The sequence below is a fragment of the Glandiceps talaboti genome, chromosome 23 (assembly GCF_964340395.1).
Source record: "Glandiceps talaboti chromosome 23, keGlaTala1.1, whole genome shotgun sequence".
NCBI classification, from domain to species: Eukaryota; Metazoa; Hemichordata; class Enteropneusta; family Spengelidae; genus Glandiceps; species Glandiceps talaboti.
In genome coordinates, this window is record NC_135571.1 from 15744631 (window position 1) to 15763798 (window position 19168).

At 36.3% G+C, this 19168-nt stretch overlaps 1 protein-coding gene across 4 annotated transcripts in view; it reads right to left on the reverse strand.

Moving 5' to 3' along the window:
- LOC144452577 (synaptotagmin-1-like) overlaps positions 1-19168 on the reverse strand; it is a 69439-nt gene that overhangs the window by 11057 nt on the left and 39214 nt on the right. For 2 of the 4 annotated variants that reach the window (XM_078143691.1, XM_078143690.1), the window contains exons 3-4: positions 17064-17141; positions 9182-9363 (exon numbers count right to left, since the gene is read on the reverse strand). In XM_078143691.1, coding sequence (XP_077999817.1) covers positions 9182-9363; positions 17064-17141 — 260 coding nt within the window. Of the gene's footprint in view, positions 1-9181; positions 9364-10949; positions 11204-17063; positions 17142-19168 lie in introns of all 4 variants that reach the window. The other 2 variants (XM_078143688.1, XM_078143689.1) reach the window with 1 other exon arrangement.

Here is a 19168-nt window from a genome sequence, read left to right on the forward strand (position 1 = left end):
AGCTAACTGAGCTAGACAATCACATATGAAAAAAAAAATAATTAAAAAAATAAATAAATAAACAAGTCATTGAGAATGACATAGTCCCTGCTCAATCTGATTAAAATCCGATGTAGATGTCGGCTAATCGTTCATTGCTATTCTACCTTTGTTATTTTGCCTGAATTGACCATCTTGGTACATGTTTAAATTTTTTAGCCTGATCGCCTCCTCTACATCTGAGTTGGCACCCATTCAAACGAATTTCTGCTAAGTGAGAGACACACAACCAATCAGGTTTCGTCTTACTTGTCATGGGCATACATGTACGCATTGAATATCAACAAACATCAACAAACATTGAATATCAACAGGAAGTCCAGTAATTGAACTTCCTGAGCCGAAGTACAACGGCTCAGCTCAGTGGACGTGGACCTACCTTTACTACTACTACAATGTACGAAGTATTTCAACTGTAAAAACATTCAGTGATTGTATTGCTATAAATTTAAACATGTACCAAGAAGGTCAATTCAGGCAAAATAACGAAGGTAAAATAGCAATGAACGATTAGCCGACATCTACATCGGATTTTAATCAGATTGAGTCCCCGCTATGATTGGGTTTTAAGGAATTATCACTACTCTGATCACGCAACAACACTTGTGAACCTAAATCAAACAGACTTAGATATGTTGTGTCTGCATGTTGGACATGGAACATGCCTACAGGCATCTCCAAGAAACGGCTCTGGACGGACAGACGGAACCCAATCTATAAGTCCCTGTCCTGGACTTCGTCTGGCGGGGACTAATGACAAGTTTGAAACATGTTGTCAGAACAAAGCTTCCCACTTAGTCCCTGGTGGCCTTGGATATGTTTGCGACAAGTGTTACAAAGTCGGAGGGACATATGAGAGAAATTATTGCCCCAAAATACTGAGCAGTTCCACACATGACCGATTGAAAGTTTACAATGAAAAGTAAATTCATGCACATGCGCAGTACAGGGTTTACTCTTACATTAACATACTAAAACAATGATGTCATACCAAAGAGGTCAATACTGAGGTCATCCCTAGATAGACGTCAATTACAATAAATGACACATTTACACCCAACACTTGTGAACCTAAATCAAACAGACATAGATATGTTGTGTCTGCTCGTTGGACATGGAACATGCCTACTCATGTTGTGTCTCCTCGTTGGACATGGACAAGATAACATGATGGAATAAACCATTCAACAATAAAGGATGGGTTGGGTACAGGGGGGGGGGGGGGGGGGTGGAACCTGTTCAAGCATGTCTGAGTTATGGCTTTGGACATAGAAAAGTCGTAAACAAAATGGCTGCCAGGCGGCCATATTGGATCGTATCACGATGAAAATGGATATGCACATGTATGTCATAGAACACTGTCCTAATACCAACTTTGAATGAGATCTGTCCAAGCATGTCTGAGTTATGGCTTTGGACATGGAAAATTCACAAACAAAATGGCTGCTAGGTGGCCATATTGGATCGTATCATGACGAAAATGGATATGCACATGTATGTCATAGAACACTGTCCTAATACCAACTTTGAATGAGATCTGTCCAAGCATGTCTGAGTTATGGCTTTGGACATGGAAAATTCACAAACAAAATGGCTGCTAGGCGGCCATATTGGATCGTATCATGACACAATGAATATGCACATGTATGTCATAGAACACTGTCCTAATACCAACTTTGAATGAGATCTGTTCAAGCATGTCTGAGTTAAAAATGTATGGCTTTAGACAGGGAAAATTTGCAAACAAAATGGCTGCTAGGCAGCCATATTGGATCGTATCATGAAACAAATTGACGTGCATATGTATGCCATTGTATGTTGTCCCTGTACCAAGTTTGAAAAAAATCGGTCCAGGCATCTCCAAGAAATGGCTGCGGACGGACGGACGGAACCCAATTCATAAGTCCCCGTCCCGGACTTCGTCCGGCAGGGACAAACAAACACAAGTTTAAATCTTGGCAGAAAAATCTACCCACCCCACCTATAGAATATAATTTTATTGTCCATTTACGGAAATTTTCCATTTTGCTTCACCCAAATATAAAAGACACATTAAAATACATATACACACTAAAATAATTACAGTAACACAAACACAGTTACAATCTTCCAATAAAAGTATTCTTCGAATTCAGTGTAGATCTTTAAAACAATAATGTCAGAAGCTTAAAATCACAGGTCTGAGTTCAGTATGCTTATTGCACTTGGTATAAATGATTACTTAAAAATGTTCTTATGAGTTAAAGGTGCTCTATATCGTCTTCCTGTAGGTAACAAATCAAACTGCGAGTACAATGGATGTGAGGTATCACTAACAATTGCTTGGGCTTTCCTGCGGACAGAGAGTTTGTAGAGGTCATAGAGCTGACTCTGTTTTTTACCAATTATTTTCCCGGCCAAATTTACAACTCGTGCCAGTTTATTTTTATTTTTGACACTCAAGTTGCCATACCGCACTGTGATGTTAAAAGTTAGCACACTTTCTATAAGGCTCTTGTATACCTTTTCAATAACATTTTGACAGACGTCAAAACTCTGTAGCCTCCTCAGTAAAAAATATACGCTGCATGGCCTTTTTAACAACACAGTTAGTGTTTTCAGTGAAATTTAGCTTTTGATCCAATTGCAAACCTAGATATTTGAAACACTCAACGATTTCTACAGACAGACCGTTCAATACAGCCGGTTCAAATGTGACACTACGTTTGTCATTTTCTATTATTAGTTCCTTAGTTTTAGCCATGTTCATTTCCAGTAAACTTGACTTATACCAGTCTTGTAGGGTTGCTACATGATCAAAATAAATATGTTCATTTAGAGATTGTTCTTTCAACAGGAGGCCTACAAGTGCCATATCATCAGCATATTTGAGCAAACTTACAACTGGATCTCGAATTTTCATTTGGTATCTCATATTCTAAAATTAAATGTAATTGGAACCACATAATAATTTTTTTATGCCTTACAATAACATTTGTATCTCATACTGGTGATAACCGTACCAGTTACTAGACAGGAGTCAATATTTGTATCTCAATTCTCATACTGGTGATAACCGTACCAGTTACTAGACAGGAGTCAATATTTGTATCTCATACTGGTGATAACCGTATCAGTTACTAGACAGGAGTCAATATTTGTATCTCATACTGGTGATAACCGTACCAGTTACTAGACAGGAGTCAATATTTGTATCTCATACTGGTGATAACCGTACCAGTTACTAGACAGGAGTCAATATTTGTATCTCATACTGGTGATAACCGTACCAGTTACAAGACAGGAGTCAATATTTGTATCTCATACTGGTGATAACCGTATCAGTTACTAGACAGGAGTCAATATTTGTATCTCATACTGGTGATAACCGTACCAGTTACTAGACAGGAGTCAATATTTGTATCTCATACTGGTGATAACCGTACCAGTTACTAGACAGGAGTCAATATTTGTATCTCATACTGGTGATAACCGTACCAGTTACAAGACAGGAGTCAATATTTGTATCTCATACTGGTGATAACCGTACCAGTTACTAGACAGGAGTCAATATTTGTATCTCATACTGGTGATAACCGTATCAGTTACTAGACAGGAGTCAATATTTGTATCTCATACTGGTGATAACCGTACCAGTTACTAGACAGGAGTCAATATTTGTATCTCATACTGGTGATAACCGTACCAGTTACAAGACAGGAGTCAATATTTGTATCTCATACTGGTGATAACCGTATCAGTTACTAGACAGGAGTCAATATTTGTATCTCATACTGGTGATAACCGTAGCAGTTACTAGACAGGAGTCAATATTTGTATCTCATACTGGTGATAACTGTATCAGTTACTAGACAGGAGTCAATATTTGTATCTCATACTGGTGATAACTGTATCAGTTACTAGACAGGAGTCAATATTTGTATCTCATACTGGTGATAACCGTACTAGTTACAAGACAGGAGTCAATATTTGTATCTTATACTGGTGATAACTGTATCAGTTACTAGACAGGAGTCAATATTTGTATCTCATACTGGTGATAACTGTACCAGTTACAAGACAGGAGTCAATATTTGTATCTCATACTGGTGATAACCGTACCAGTTACAAGACAGGAGTCAATATTTGTATCTCATACTGGTGATAACCGTATCAGTTACTAGACAGGAGTCAATATTTGTATCTCATACTGGTGATAACCGTACCAGTTACTAGACAGGAGTCAATATTTGTATCTCATACTGGTGATAACCGTATCAGTTACTAGACAGGAGTCAATATTTGTATCTCATACTGGTGATAACCGTACCAGTTACAAGACAGGAGTCAATATTTGTATCTCATACTGGTGATAACCGTATCAGTTACTAGACAGGAGTCAATATTTAATAGTAGGAATACCATATAACCATGCACATCTATCCAATCTACTGAGATTTAGTGGTAAATACACTAACTTGTGTATGTGTTTTCATTTTGTCAATCAACTTATAGAACATTTATTTAAATACATCAAAATTATCCCCCAAAGACCATTAACTTATAAACTAAGCCTGTCTTTTCAAATAGTCACGTATATTACGTCCTATGAAAACAAGCCTTCAATGCAAGTATATCCAAAAGAGTTAGATCAGAACTTTGCTCTCTGTGATTTACTACCGGTATGTGAAACAAGACTGTTAGAAAGTAAATATAGAAATGCTGTAATTGTCAACATGGTCACTATAGCAACATTGTAAGCAACATGTTCATTGCAGTGTTCTCCCTACATATAACATGGACTATTGGCAATGTTGAGTTGTTTAATTGAATGGAAAGCAAATCATGTTGGACAATAAGCTGACACACAAATCATTGAATGATGAACACAGAAAATAACATGTATTCTTTAATCCATGATTTCATACTTGATGAATTGAAATAACTAAGGAACTTATTGTCTGGCTTGTAAATTTAAGTACATGCTATATATGTACATGTATATGCATATTAGGTGGAGAACACTTATAATTGTTGTTGAATTGAAACATTTATATTGGCCACTTCATGACCTCTTAGAGTTTATTCTGAATAAAGCATCCAGCTATTTTCATGACCTTTAAAAGTTTAAAGTGGTCATATCAATGAGGAGTGGGTATTTATTTTGGATTTTTAATTCATAAAACAATTTTACCATGGCTTTCTACTTGAAAAATCAATGAGAAACAACATTGACCAAGTCTGTGTTTGTAACTCAATAAATTGCAAAAGAGTGATAAATGTGTAAAGTGTTTATTACTGTACATACAAAAATACCGCCAATGGCGTTGTAGCACAACTGTACAGTTTTTAAAAATGTTTATCCATATGGTAGTCCATGCTAACAATAAGTGGTCATTTGGTGAATGACTATCCAGTTGCCAAGCCAACCATGTTGCTATCTTTACGATATACTAGTATGCTATCATTTGGCTGTTGCTATGGGCGTGGTCATGTTGTTAGATATATTTTCATACATTGTGGTATGTTTTTGTTCACTTGTGTATGAATTCCTGATATTATCTTTGCAATATACGTGATCATTTAGCTGTTGCTATGGGCGTGGTCTTGTTGCTAGGCATACTTACATACATTTTTTGAAAGTTTATTCAATTGTCTATTAATCCCTGTTGTTATCTTTGTGAAATACACAACCGTTTGGCTGTTGCTATGGGCTTGGTCATGGTTGTTAGGGTATTTGCATACATTTTTTGAATTGTTACTCATTTGCCTACCAGATGATGTTGTTATTTGACCAAAATATACTGCCATTTGGTTGTTGCTAAGGGCGTGGTCATGGTCGTTAGGGCCAATTTTGTCAAAATGTTTTGAAGAAAATCTGCAGAATTACAGTTTCAGAAACATCTCACCAAGTTTCAGACTCACTGACCAAGTACTTTTTGAGATATAAGTTTTAGACCAAAAATGAACATTTTTACACCTGATTTGCATATCACTCATGGAATCATTGTATGCTTAATATTTCTTCGTCCATACATCCCTAGATGCATTCCCATTAAATTTCAGCCCAATCTGCTCACTAGTTTTGGAATTATAGATTTTTAACCAAAAAGACACATTTGTAGCCCTAATTTGCATATCACTGATGGAATCATCATGTCATGAACAAATCTTTACACCCCCTTAAGAATGTTCCCACCAAATTTCGCACCAATCTGCCCAGTAGTTTCTGAGTTTAAGTTTTTTGACCAAAAATCACATTTTTTGACCCAATTCACACACCTGTGATGCGATCATTTTGATTTGAACAATTTCCCAACTAGACACCCAAGGTAATGGACCTACCAAATATCATGGCAATTGGTTCAGCGGTTTTTGACTTTAAGTTGTTTACACAAACACACACACACACACACACACACACACACACACAGACAGACGCCGGACGATCCCTATAGCACTACTGAACCTCAGTTCAGTTGTGCTAGTAAAAAACTTTTTGCACATTATTTTTTAGCTTTTTACAATGTATTGAGTTACAAACACAGACTATTGTTATTCACATTGATTTTTTTCGACTAAGAAGCCATAATAAAATTGTTTTATACATTTAAAATCCAAAATAAATACCAAATCTTCCTCCATATGGCCACTTCAATTTTGTTTTTAACCATGTTGTACTGTTCAACAACTTTATTTCTGAATTGACCAATCAACTGTCTTATCACAAAAGTAGTCTGTATTTTGGGGTTGGCAAGTTATTGAAATTTAAAATTAAAACTGTGGATTGAATGAAAATCAACTGGACGCAAATTCTTGGGTCACACCAGAAGTTATAACAGTAGCCTATTGAGACGAGGATGGGACAAAAAAATGACTTGCAGTCTATTACACACATAATATAAACATGCTATTCAAAATGTTGTCATACACGGATCATCAATAAATATTAATTTTCACGATAACATTAACATGCCATTGGGTAGACAAGGAAAAACAACACATGTTTAGTGTGTGAGTGTAAGCAATTGAATGTAATGATAATTTATGATAATTAGAGAGAATTAGAGAGAAAGGTGAGTCTTTAGACTTTATACAGGGTTTTTATGGATATAGAGAGTAAAGAAGATTTAGAGAAGATACTATAAGAGGTGACGATAATACCAACCAGCAGAGGACAAGTATTGAGATGTGCATGTTGCATTGTGTAAGACGAGTGCAAGGAAAAGAAAAAAAAACACATGAAGACATTGTCAGATACAAGTGAACTAGACAAGACAACTACACCATTATCAGTGTAATAGTACAAGTATATGTACAGATAGATACATGATTTCATGATAAAGAACAAAGTTATATTACTGCAATTGTGATGAGGGGGCCCCACAATCTTGTATATTTTCCTAAAATAGTGTTGATTGTAATTGACAAATATGCTCTATTACCATGCCTGGGTCATATTGTTTGTCAGTGTGTTCAAGTGATAAATGGTGAATGGGGATTTATTTTGCATTTTGAATTCTTAACGACTTTACTATGTTTTCCTTCTTGTAAAAACAATGTGAAATAACATCAACCAAGTCTATGTTTGTAACTCAGTAAATTACAACAAGATCAAAAGTTTGTTATTGTACCGTACAATAACAAATATTGCACACATTTTTAAAAATGTTTTGCAATTTATTAAGTTACAACAAGGATTTAGTATATGTTGTTTTTTGTTTTAAATTGTTTTTCCAAGTATAAAAACATGGCAGTTTTTTTATGCATTAAAAATCCAAAATGAATTCCAATTTGTCATTCACAGGGAGACTTTAATGACACCATGTATTTCTCAAACAAAGTTACAAATGCCAACATTTATTGGTAAACAGTTGTTGAAGAGAAAAATATTGGTTGATTACCAGCAGTACGACATTTAGTGAGTTGATACAATAAGTGAATATGTATTTAGTGTATCCTGACATTAGACCTAGTCTGTCTTACACTTGTTTGTATATGTATTGATTTTAAAGATGAAACAAACAAAACATATACAAGTATACTCTGGACAAGGGTTTAACAAAAAGTGCTATTTCATGTACAATTTCTAAAAACCAAATACTGGTAGGCATGTACAAATGTACATGGCATATTGCAATCTATCTCACAGACTTGTGCAATCACAATCAACACTGTCTAGAACCTAATACTTGGCAAACTAGTTGTAATAACTTGGTTGTTTTGCCCATAAGGAATTCTGATTAACAAGTCATGCAAGATAGCCATTACCTGAACAAGTACATGTAGACACAATGTGCATCTTTACTTGGACTCAAGAATTGAAATGGTGCAAAAATAAACATGCAAAGATTATGTACATCGTCCAAAAGTATCAGAAACCTGTACACTGATAAAGATGAAAAAATATACCATTGGAGTCTCAAAACATGCTCATACACACAATCACCATGAAAAGAAAAAATGTGTGAACACAGACCGAGAAATCCCACATACACATACACCCCCATATATTTCATATACAGTAAAACAATCCCATATAAGGATGCAAAACTCCCATATAAGGATATGAACAATCCCATATAAGGATGAAAGACTCCCATATAAGGATATGAATGATCCCATATAAGGATGAGACTCCCATATAAGGATATGATCAACCCCATATAAGGATGAGACTCCCATATAAGGATATGATCAACCCCATGTAAGGATGAGACTCCCATATAAGGATATGAATGATCCCACACTATAAGGATGAGACTCCCATATAAGGATATGAATGATCCCATATAAGGATGAGACTCCCATATAAGGATATGATCAACCCCATATAAGGATGAGACTCCCATATAAGGATATGATCAACCCCATGTAAGGATGAGACTCCCATATAAGGATATGAATGATCCCACACTATAAGGATGAGACTCCCATATAAGGATATGATCAACCCCATGTAAGGATGAGACTCCCATATAAGGATATGAATGATCCCACACTATAAGGATGAGACTCCCATATAAGGATGCAAAACATTCCCATAGAACAGACATAAAATTTCCCATACAGGACATAGATTGTCCAAATAAGGACAACTATGCCATATATGGATATATCACCCCACATAAAAACATGCAAAGGAGATAGAAATCATGCAGACCTTTTCCTTATAACTAGCTCCAAGCATTTGAACACTCTTCAAATCGACAGCACCCTTCAACCCCTTCTTTCCTTCCTTCTTTTTTTTCTTCTTGCAGATACATTTCTTACATATACATATACAACAGCAGAGAAGTAGTAATCCCGCAACAATGCCAATAGCTATGATAGCCCACATGGGCACTGAAGGAGAGAGAAAATAACCAGATTAGAGATTTAGGGTGTAAAAGTCAAAGAATTGTGTACACCGTGTTGGGAGAGTAAAACCATTGGACAGATCTAGATGCCACCTGTTTTGAAAAACCAAAGACAGTATGTAGGTTATAGGTTTGAAAAGTTTGCAGCAAAATAGAAACCTATACAGCAATTCACTTCTTTCACTATAGACGTCAAATTGTATAAATTAACATCAGATATTTACAGTCTGACAAGTTGTAAAAATCATAACATCATAATGTGTTTTTCTTGTAAACCATATATGAATTAAAAACAAAGACAGAAGTGTACAGTTCAAGATTTCATATCAAATATCAATATTTGTGTTTGAAACAAAAGCTAAATTTGATACTATAAATTAAAACGTGAGGATGGTATATATTCTGTTCAACTTTATAACAAATAATATCTTTGGTTTATTATATTACTTTGGATTCAGTTTTGTACAATGTTTAAATAAAATTGACATTTTTAATTTCTCACTAAAATGTTAACTGATAACATTTCCATCTTGATTAGTATAAACTGAAGGTAAATATTATACTTGATATGCAAATTATATACTTGATATACAAATGACTTAATTGATATTCAAATGATGCCATTGATATGGAAATTGTCATTTAAAATGACACCTTTTGCACAATAAATACACAATTAAGTGCTATAATATCAAAATATTTTGATGTTTGTCATACAATATTCTAGGCGATAGTGAAAGCCATGAAGTTACTGTGTACATATATATGAGCTGTAATAAAATTTCCACTACACACTGGTATCTACTTTATATGGAATTCTAGATGTGTACTGAGTACATAAAATTGCTGGCCACATACTTGATATCAACATCATGTGGTTCTGTCTGAATGGAAACCATTGTAAAAGCACAGCTTATGGAAGAACCACATACATGTAAACCACACACACATGATTGATTGTTCTAAAAAATGACAACAACTGCACTGCATTTCTAAAAAGAAGCAGGAAGGTGCGTGTAAAGTATATTCTATAAAGTAGATCAGGTGATAACTGCAGATAATATCACACAGCTCCTCCTCCCCTCCCCACAGCTATTATGTTTCTTTGTCTGCACAATTTGAATTCCTGACTACATTTACACGTAGATAAAAGAATATCTAACTCTGGACAAGGGTTTAACAAAAAGTGACATTTGATGTACATGTATAATTTCTAAAAACCTTTGGTAAATTTAGACAAATAAAATGAAATAGTAAATATAATATAATATATATATAACAGTTAAAATATCTTTCACTGATATCAAAAGGAGGACATTTTGTCATCTGAATGGCCACATATTTCAATACTGGAAGCAAGAGGAAGGCAACAATCATTTTGCTGAAACATAGACATGAAAGAAGCGACTTGGTTAATTAACGTAATTCTTATGATTTGTGAATGGATTGGTTAACTTAGAGTATACACTTGTCATCAGCTACATGTAAATCTTTGTCAGCAATCACTACTTGTGCAAACAAACAAACTTAAATGGACAAAACATAAACATGCAAACAGATTAGACATATAACCTTTTTCCCCTTTCTGTTCTTCTTACACACTGCAACATAAGTCATGACAAGGCACAGAACAATAACAACTAGTAGGCACAAAGCTAGAATTGCTACAATCCACATTGGAACCTCCCATCCAGCTATATCAACAATTTCATCCAGTATTCCTGCATCCGTTGTGTTGCCTGTTTGGTTCGTTACTGGTACTGGAGTGGTCTGTGCAGACACTTTATACTCAACATTTTCACTTTTGGTATCGTCTCTACGATATACTGAAGGGAATACCATGTATTTAATAACCAACACAACTAAACATACTCCCTTCACCAACAGATTGAATTGAAAATCAAACACTACAATACATTGGTTACACATCAAACATGCTAAGTATATTTTAGTGTAAAGTGTTTCTATGGTGATTTACACTATAATGTCATGACTATTCTAACTGTCATTTTGATCCAACGCTTTCACTGAGATGATGAGATCTGTAATTATGAGCTAAATCTCTTTGTGCAGTGTAACCTGTAAAATTTGAATATGACCCAATGTATGGAAAAAGTATAAACAGTTTCATGTGCCCCATGGCCATTTCCTGACATCGAGAGTATGTCTTGGGTAGTTTAGAAACTACATGTACATGCTATTATCATTATCTATCCATGTGATTAGTTACTTATTAACAGACTGATTAGACAGGGTTTGCATCAATACAAGAATATGACGGCCATTTACACGAAGCATCTTCCATTCATGGGTCAAGAGATGATCAAATAGGCCACGTTGGCGGACGGTCTATGCTGAAAACTTCACTCAGATAAATTCATACCGCCACATCACTATTTCATTCTTACTAAAACTTCAACCAACTTTCTTTTTGAGCATTGGTACCAGATCGAATGCATTATGTGAATTTAACGTTCACTACATGCTCTCAGGGGGTTGGGTGAACATGGTTCACACGTAAATGTTAAGGCATCGCATCATATTGTTCAAAAATAAATGAATCTCTAGGTGTATACCAAGTTAACAGTTTTCTTCAGCAACATAAAATTTTATCAAACGCAATTACAACTGTGTCTCTGTCAAGGTGAAAGTTAATGCTGTCGTTCATATCATGGAAGTTGGAAATGCAGTTTGTGTACAAACCATAGTGTAGTCCGAGAAGGGCCGGAGCGCATATTTCCAGAGAGTGGTTACCATGGAAAATCGAAAGCCCAGAAAGATAACATTAAATCAATGTATAGAATATTGTTGCATATAAATGTTATTGTAACATTTTTGAAGTACAAGGTGTGTATGTTTATGCGATGTGCGGAAGAATGACGTGGACAGCGTGCATGTAAACATTGTAATGTATTTTGTGTACATCTGAAATACAATGTACATGTACATTGTAGTGTGTATGCAAATTTGGTACTTGGATTTTGACGCTAATTTTGGGGATAATGCATCCCAGGGAATGCATCATAAAAAAGTTCCCGTTGGAATGATCGTGGAATGATACGATCACAAATAGGGCGGGCGAGGCACCCCAAACTTTCATTGACAACAGCAAATTATTCAATTGCCACCATGGCGACAACATTATCATTTTTTTTTCACCAATTAGGAATTTTATTCACACTTTGCGACTGTGGCAAGCACTAGCTCTAACTCTGAATTACCTAGATGCTGTGTGTAACCCCTGATCATGGGTTTGAATTTCATCATTCAATGTTTTATACCAACCATGTGCCACAAAGAACCAACAGAAAAGACACAACAACAGTTTTTAAGAACACAACCTGCACCAACGCTAATGCCAAAATCAACCATCACATTGTGTTTCCAGACAGCAAATATCTGATTCAATCTGTATTAGTACTCATTTCAATTTGACCACACTATCAAGACACCTGGTGCAAATGTTGTTAAAACAAAGTAAATCATCAATATTGACTCTAGAAGGTGCCACTGTAGTTCCTACGATATAAACAGTCAAGTAAATTATACTTTGCTGAAAGTCTGGAGTCAGACAATCCACAGCAGATAATGTGAAGCACTTTATAAGGTTCATTCTGATTGGATAGAAAGCAAAAGAAACAAGCACATCTATTGGCTGCATTGTTAATGAGTGATAAAGTATATGTACATGTATATGTTGTCCAATCAGTGACAACCTTATAATAGCTTCACATCACCACACCCACAATGAAGTATTTTAAAACCAGTGAACCAACAAACTAAAATTCTATCAGTTACAGTCAAACTCAGGAATATCTTTCTGACTGGACTTATCTAGTGCCAGCATTGTGTATTTATAACAAGAAAACCAAACTGGTGTTTATAAAATAGAAGCAGATACATGTATAGTGTTAGCGGCAAATACATGTCTAATGTTAGCGACAGATACATGTCTAGTGTTAGCGGCAGATACATGTATAGCAGATACATGTATAGTGTTAGCGGCAGACACATGTCTAGTGTTAGCGGTAGATACACGTATAGCAGATACATGTATAGTGTTAGCAGCAGATACATGTATAGTGTTAGCGATAGATACATGTATAGTGTTAGCGGCAGATACATGCATAGTGTTAGTGGCAGACACATGTACCGTGTTAGCGATAGATACATGTATAGTGTCAGCGGCAGATACATGTATAGTATTAGCGGCAGATACATGTATAGTGTTAGCGACAGATACATGTATAGTGTCAGCGGCAGATACATGTATAGTGTTAGTGGCAGATACATGTATAGTGTCAGCGGCAGATACATGTATAGTGTCAGCGGCAAATACATGTATAATGTTAGTGGCAGATATATGTATAGTGTTAGCGATAGATACATGTATAGTGTTAGTGGCAGATACATGTATAGTGTCAGCGGCAGAAACATGTATAGTGTTAGCGGCAGATATATGTATAGTGTCAGCGGCAGATACATGTATAGTGTTAGTGGCAGATACATGTATAGTGTCAGCGGCAGAAACATGTATAGTGTTAGCGGCAGATATATGTATAGTGTTAGCGGCAGATACATGTATAGTGTCAGCGGCAGATACATGTATAGTGTTAGCGGCAGATACATGTATAGTGTTAGCGGCAGAAACATGTATAGTGTTAGCGGCAGATACATGTATAGTGTTAGCGACAGATACATGTATAGTATTAGTGGCAGATACATGTATAATGTTAGTGGCAGATATATGTATAGTGTTAGTGGCAGATACATGTATAGTGTTAGTGGCAGATACATGTATAGTGTTAGCGGCAGATATATGTATAGTGTTAGCGGCAGATACAAGTATTGTGTTAGTGGCAGATACATGTATAGTGTTAGCGGCAGATACATGTATAGTGTTAGTGGCAGATACATGTATAGTGTTAGCGGCAGATACATGTATAGTGTTAGCGGCAGATACATGTATAGTGTTAGCGATAGATACAAGTATTGTATTAGTGGCAGATACATGTATAGTGTTAGTGGCAGATACATGTATAGTGTTAGTGGCAGAAACATGTATAGTGTTAGCGGCAGAAACATGTATAGTGTTAGCGACAGATACATGTATAGTGTCAGCGGCAGATACATGTATAGTGTTAGTGGCAGATACATGTATAGTGTCAGCGGCAGATACATGCATAGTGTTAGTGGCAGACACATGTACCGTGTTAGCGATAGATACATGCAGTGTTCTCCGCAGAGGGTTTTAGCGTATCGGGCCCGATATCCTTTAATTTTCGCCGATACGCTATCAGTTGTCCCGATACGCTATAAGATTGTAGAGGGTTCGGTAAATATTGTTCATCTGTCAATCGGTCAGCTGACGCCTTTATTGTTTCACAACGTTTGTATTGATCCTTCACAAGTTCACACATAAGCAGCAAGTAAAACTATAGAGTGTCTAATTAATTCAAATGACTATTCAACCCTCTACCATTGCCAGACAGATTTATTTGAAGTTTGCCGTCAGTATTGTTTTCGATAGGAATAAAATGCGTAAACCCGCTAATGGTAGTGTGATCGATTCACACTACGGTACAACAGTTTTCGGTAAATCAGAGGCAAAACCGGCCCATCAGTAACGTCGGTTCGACCGTAGAAGCATGTCGGAACTGCCAGATTTTGACAACTATAAAAACAAACGATGTCGTGCCATTTTGCTATAAAGTATAAAAGTTCGACAAACGCATGAAGTTGACATTCAATGAGTTCGAGTGACAGAGTAACACTAACAGTGATAACACCGAGTATGTCTCAACCCAAGAGCATGTGCATTCTTCAATGTCGTGAAAAGAGTTGAACAGACTAATGTACCTTTCGATAAAGTGGCGATGTTATCTCCGATTATCAGTTTCACGTTCAATTTTACCCTGAAAACACGTTTAGTTTGTAGTTTGACATTGTATACTGATACATCGTACAACTACGATGAAAGCATGGATTTTCCAAAATGGCGGCCATGACGTCACAAACTCTCGCGAGTTTTTGAAGTCCTCCATGGGGAAGTATAGTAAGTCTCGTGTATCACGATATTTCGGACTAAGACGATGTCTGCCGGTAGCTGTACACAAACTTTTCGTGTTTCGAAAGTCTAATTTATCTGTGGACATTAAGATTTAAATAATTTCAGCTTTCCTAACAATAATAATCAATAACACTGCTTTATGAGTTTCTTATTGGTGCTAATATTTTGAAGTAAGAAATTGGCCTTCAACTTTCCTTTGGCCACATGTACATGTACTACTTGTTTGATATTATGATGTACTTTGATTTTTCGGGAATATAATTATATGTAAATTGATGCTAATTTATGCTAATGAGCCGATATCCTATCAACAAATCCTGGGGAGAACACTGACATGTATAGTGTCAGCGGCAGATACAGGTATAGTGTTAGTGGCAGATACATGTATAGTGTCAGCGACAGAAACATGTATAGTGTTAGCGGCAGATATATGTATAGTGTCAGCGGCAGATACATGTATAGTGTTAGTGGCAGATACATGTATAGTGTCAGCGGCAGAAACATGTATAGTGTTAGCGGCAGATATATGTATAGTGTTAGCGGCAGATACATGTATAGTGTCAGCGGCAGATACATGTATAGTGTTAGCGGCAGATACATGTATAGTGATAGCGGCAGAAACATGTATAGTGTTAGCGGCAGATACATGTATAGTGTTAGCGGCAGATACATGTATAGTGTTAGCGGCAGATATATGTATAGTGTTAGCGACAGATACAAGTATTGTGTTAGTGGCAGATACATGTATAGTGTTAGCGGCAGATACATGTATAGTGTTAGCGATAGATACAAGTATTGTATTAGTGGCAGATACATGTATAGTGTTAGTGGCAGATACATGTATAGTGTTAGTGGCAGAAACATGTATAGTGTTAGCGGCAGAAACATGTATAGTGTTAGCGATAGATACAAGTATAGTATTAGTGGCAGATATATGTATAGTATTAGTGGCAGATACAAGTATAGTGTTAGTGGCAGATACATGTATAGTGTCAGCGGCAGAAACATGTATAGTGTTAGTGGCAGATACATGTATAGTGTTAGCGGCAGATACATGTATAGTGTTAGCGATAGATACAAGTATTGTATTAGTGGCAGATACATGTATTGTATTAGTGGCAGATACATGTATAGTGTTAGCGGCAGATACATGTATAGTGTTAGTGGCAGATACATGTATAATGTTAGTGGCAGATATATGTATAGTGTTAGCAGCAGATACATGTATAGTGTTAGTGGCAGATACATGTATAGTGTTAGCGGCAGATACATGTGTAGTGTTAGCGATAGATACATGTATAGTGTTAGTGGCAGATACACGTATAGTGTTAGCGGCAGATACAACTATAGTGTTAGTTGCAGATACATGTATAGTGTTAGCGGCAGATATATGTATAGTGTTAGTGGCAGACACATGTATAGTGTTAGCGGCAGATATATGTATAGTGTTAGCGGCAGACCAATGCTAGCCAAGTCAGAAAGTGATTCTAGAACTGTACTGTAACTATGCCAACACATAAACAATACTGTAACCATGCCAACACATGAACAAAAAAAAAGACATGCATGTGATGATGTGCAATATATTACTTGTGTACAAATCAAGCAATACTTACGTGGAAGTTCCTTCAGTTTCTCATAAAGTTTGTTGCCTACATTTGTGATTCCTCTTCCGAGATCAAGGCCACCACCATCTAGTAATGAAGCAACAAACAAACAAATGGATATGTAAATGAGTATATAACCATAATGTTGTGAATGGGTTTTCAATGTTCTCCCCAGGATTTTGTCCCAAGGGGGGGGGGGGGGGGGGGGGGGGGGGGGGGAAGCGAGGCACTGCATGCGCCACAATGGGGGTGGTCAGGAGTGGGTGTCCCCCCCTCCTACCTAGCTTTTGAAATTTGCATCTTGAAATGGTGGCTTTTGGTGGCACTTTTTTTTAGCCATTTTAACCCATTTTAATCATGTGAATTTCAACACAACTGCAGTGTCAAAGTGTGTTTTGATATCTTAATGTTTAAATAGTGACAGAATTAGGCCAAATTTACCTGTGTCAAAAAAGTTAGTTTTTTAATAGTTAGTCCTAAATAGTTACTCAGATAGCGCTTTTCAAAACAAATACTGAAAGAGTGTAACAAAACAAAATCTTCAACTTTCTGTAAAAAATTGCAGCAAATTTCAAGATGTTTCAAGACAGTTGTAGTGTTTACTACAAAATGAAATCCATTTTCGAAAGCTTCATTGCATCATCACCATATCACTACCAAAACAAACAAAAGTCCAACACATAAGGGTGAAGATAACTTTGCCTTTATGCATAACAGCTGAGTAACCTGTCTCACTTCTGTTCTCCTCAGAGGAGAATTCTCCTGTCTTTGTAATTTCCCCATTTGGTGACTGCTTGTTCAAAGTCAAAAGTGTCACATTTGGTCCGTCTATTGATATTTGCATAGAGTGTACTGTTTTCTAGTTGACTTCTCATTAAATTTATCATTTAATTCCCGGATTTGAGAACTGCTCAGAATGATGGACTCAGTATTCGCGGTGACGCAAAATCATGCATATTATAATGCAATGGACATTAATTTTACTCATATTTGATTAAACGATCCATATCCTGTACGCAACGAATTTTGTTACATTTGCCATGCCCCCTCGACTGACGATATGGCATCGTACTGAGTGAGAGTTGATTGTTTTTATTTTGATACATAATATTATTATAGACCACTAACGAACTTGTACCCTGGCCCTGTTACAATCAATGTAAAAAAGACGCAACGCTAATGTTGCAATTTTGTTGCCACTGTTGTGTCTAACTGGAAAATTACTAGTACATGCTGCACAAGTTCAAATGGACAGACACTCAACACGTCACGCTCCCACGTCAAAAAACTCACATTGTAAGACATGCCTAGTGTAGCCATGATATAGATCTCTTCAGCATGTTCAGGTTTTATTTACAAAAACAAATATAGTCGGAGACGATACGGCATGGCACCTTCAGTTAGCACAGGTCTTTTTTGAAAGAAGGCAAAACTGCTTCGAGTCACTGTGTGGGTAGTAATGAAGTCAATCAAAAGAAAATGAAATAAAATGAATCGGAATACATAGTTTTCAAGAGGGAAAGGTACCCGACAAAACTTTCTGCTACGACGACTCACTAAGATTTTGAAAGGTCAAAGATTGTACTATGACGACACATGCAACGTCCGAACTATTAAACTAAAGGGAAGGGATAGAGGGGAACTTAGCATTCACCTTCAATACTGACGTAGCCATGGAAAATTTTACTTGCATGTTTTTTATTAAGAGAAGCAATTCATAGACAAAGCGACTTTGAAAACCATAAATTTTGGAGTACATTTAGTGTAAACGTAAAAACAGACATTTGTCACAGCCCACCTATCCATGACCAGTGGACTTGCCCACAATGACACCACGTGTTTATCTGTGTTGTCTTCAAGTGAGGCCTTCTCACCCGATATCTCTATAAGTTCGATTGTGGTTCGATGGGTACGAAAATATTAGTCCATTTTCGTTTCGATTACAATTCAATAGTTAAGGAACTAGAAATTAGTAGAATGTACCATTTTGTTCATTTTAGTGACATTTTATTTAGTATTATCTATTAAAGTAGTGTTGAAGAAACAACACGAGCCTTTCAAAGTTTCACATTTCATTTTGTTTTTGTACCGTAAACCACAGACAATTAAGAAGA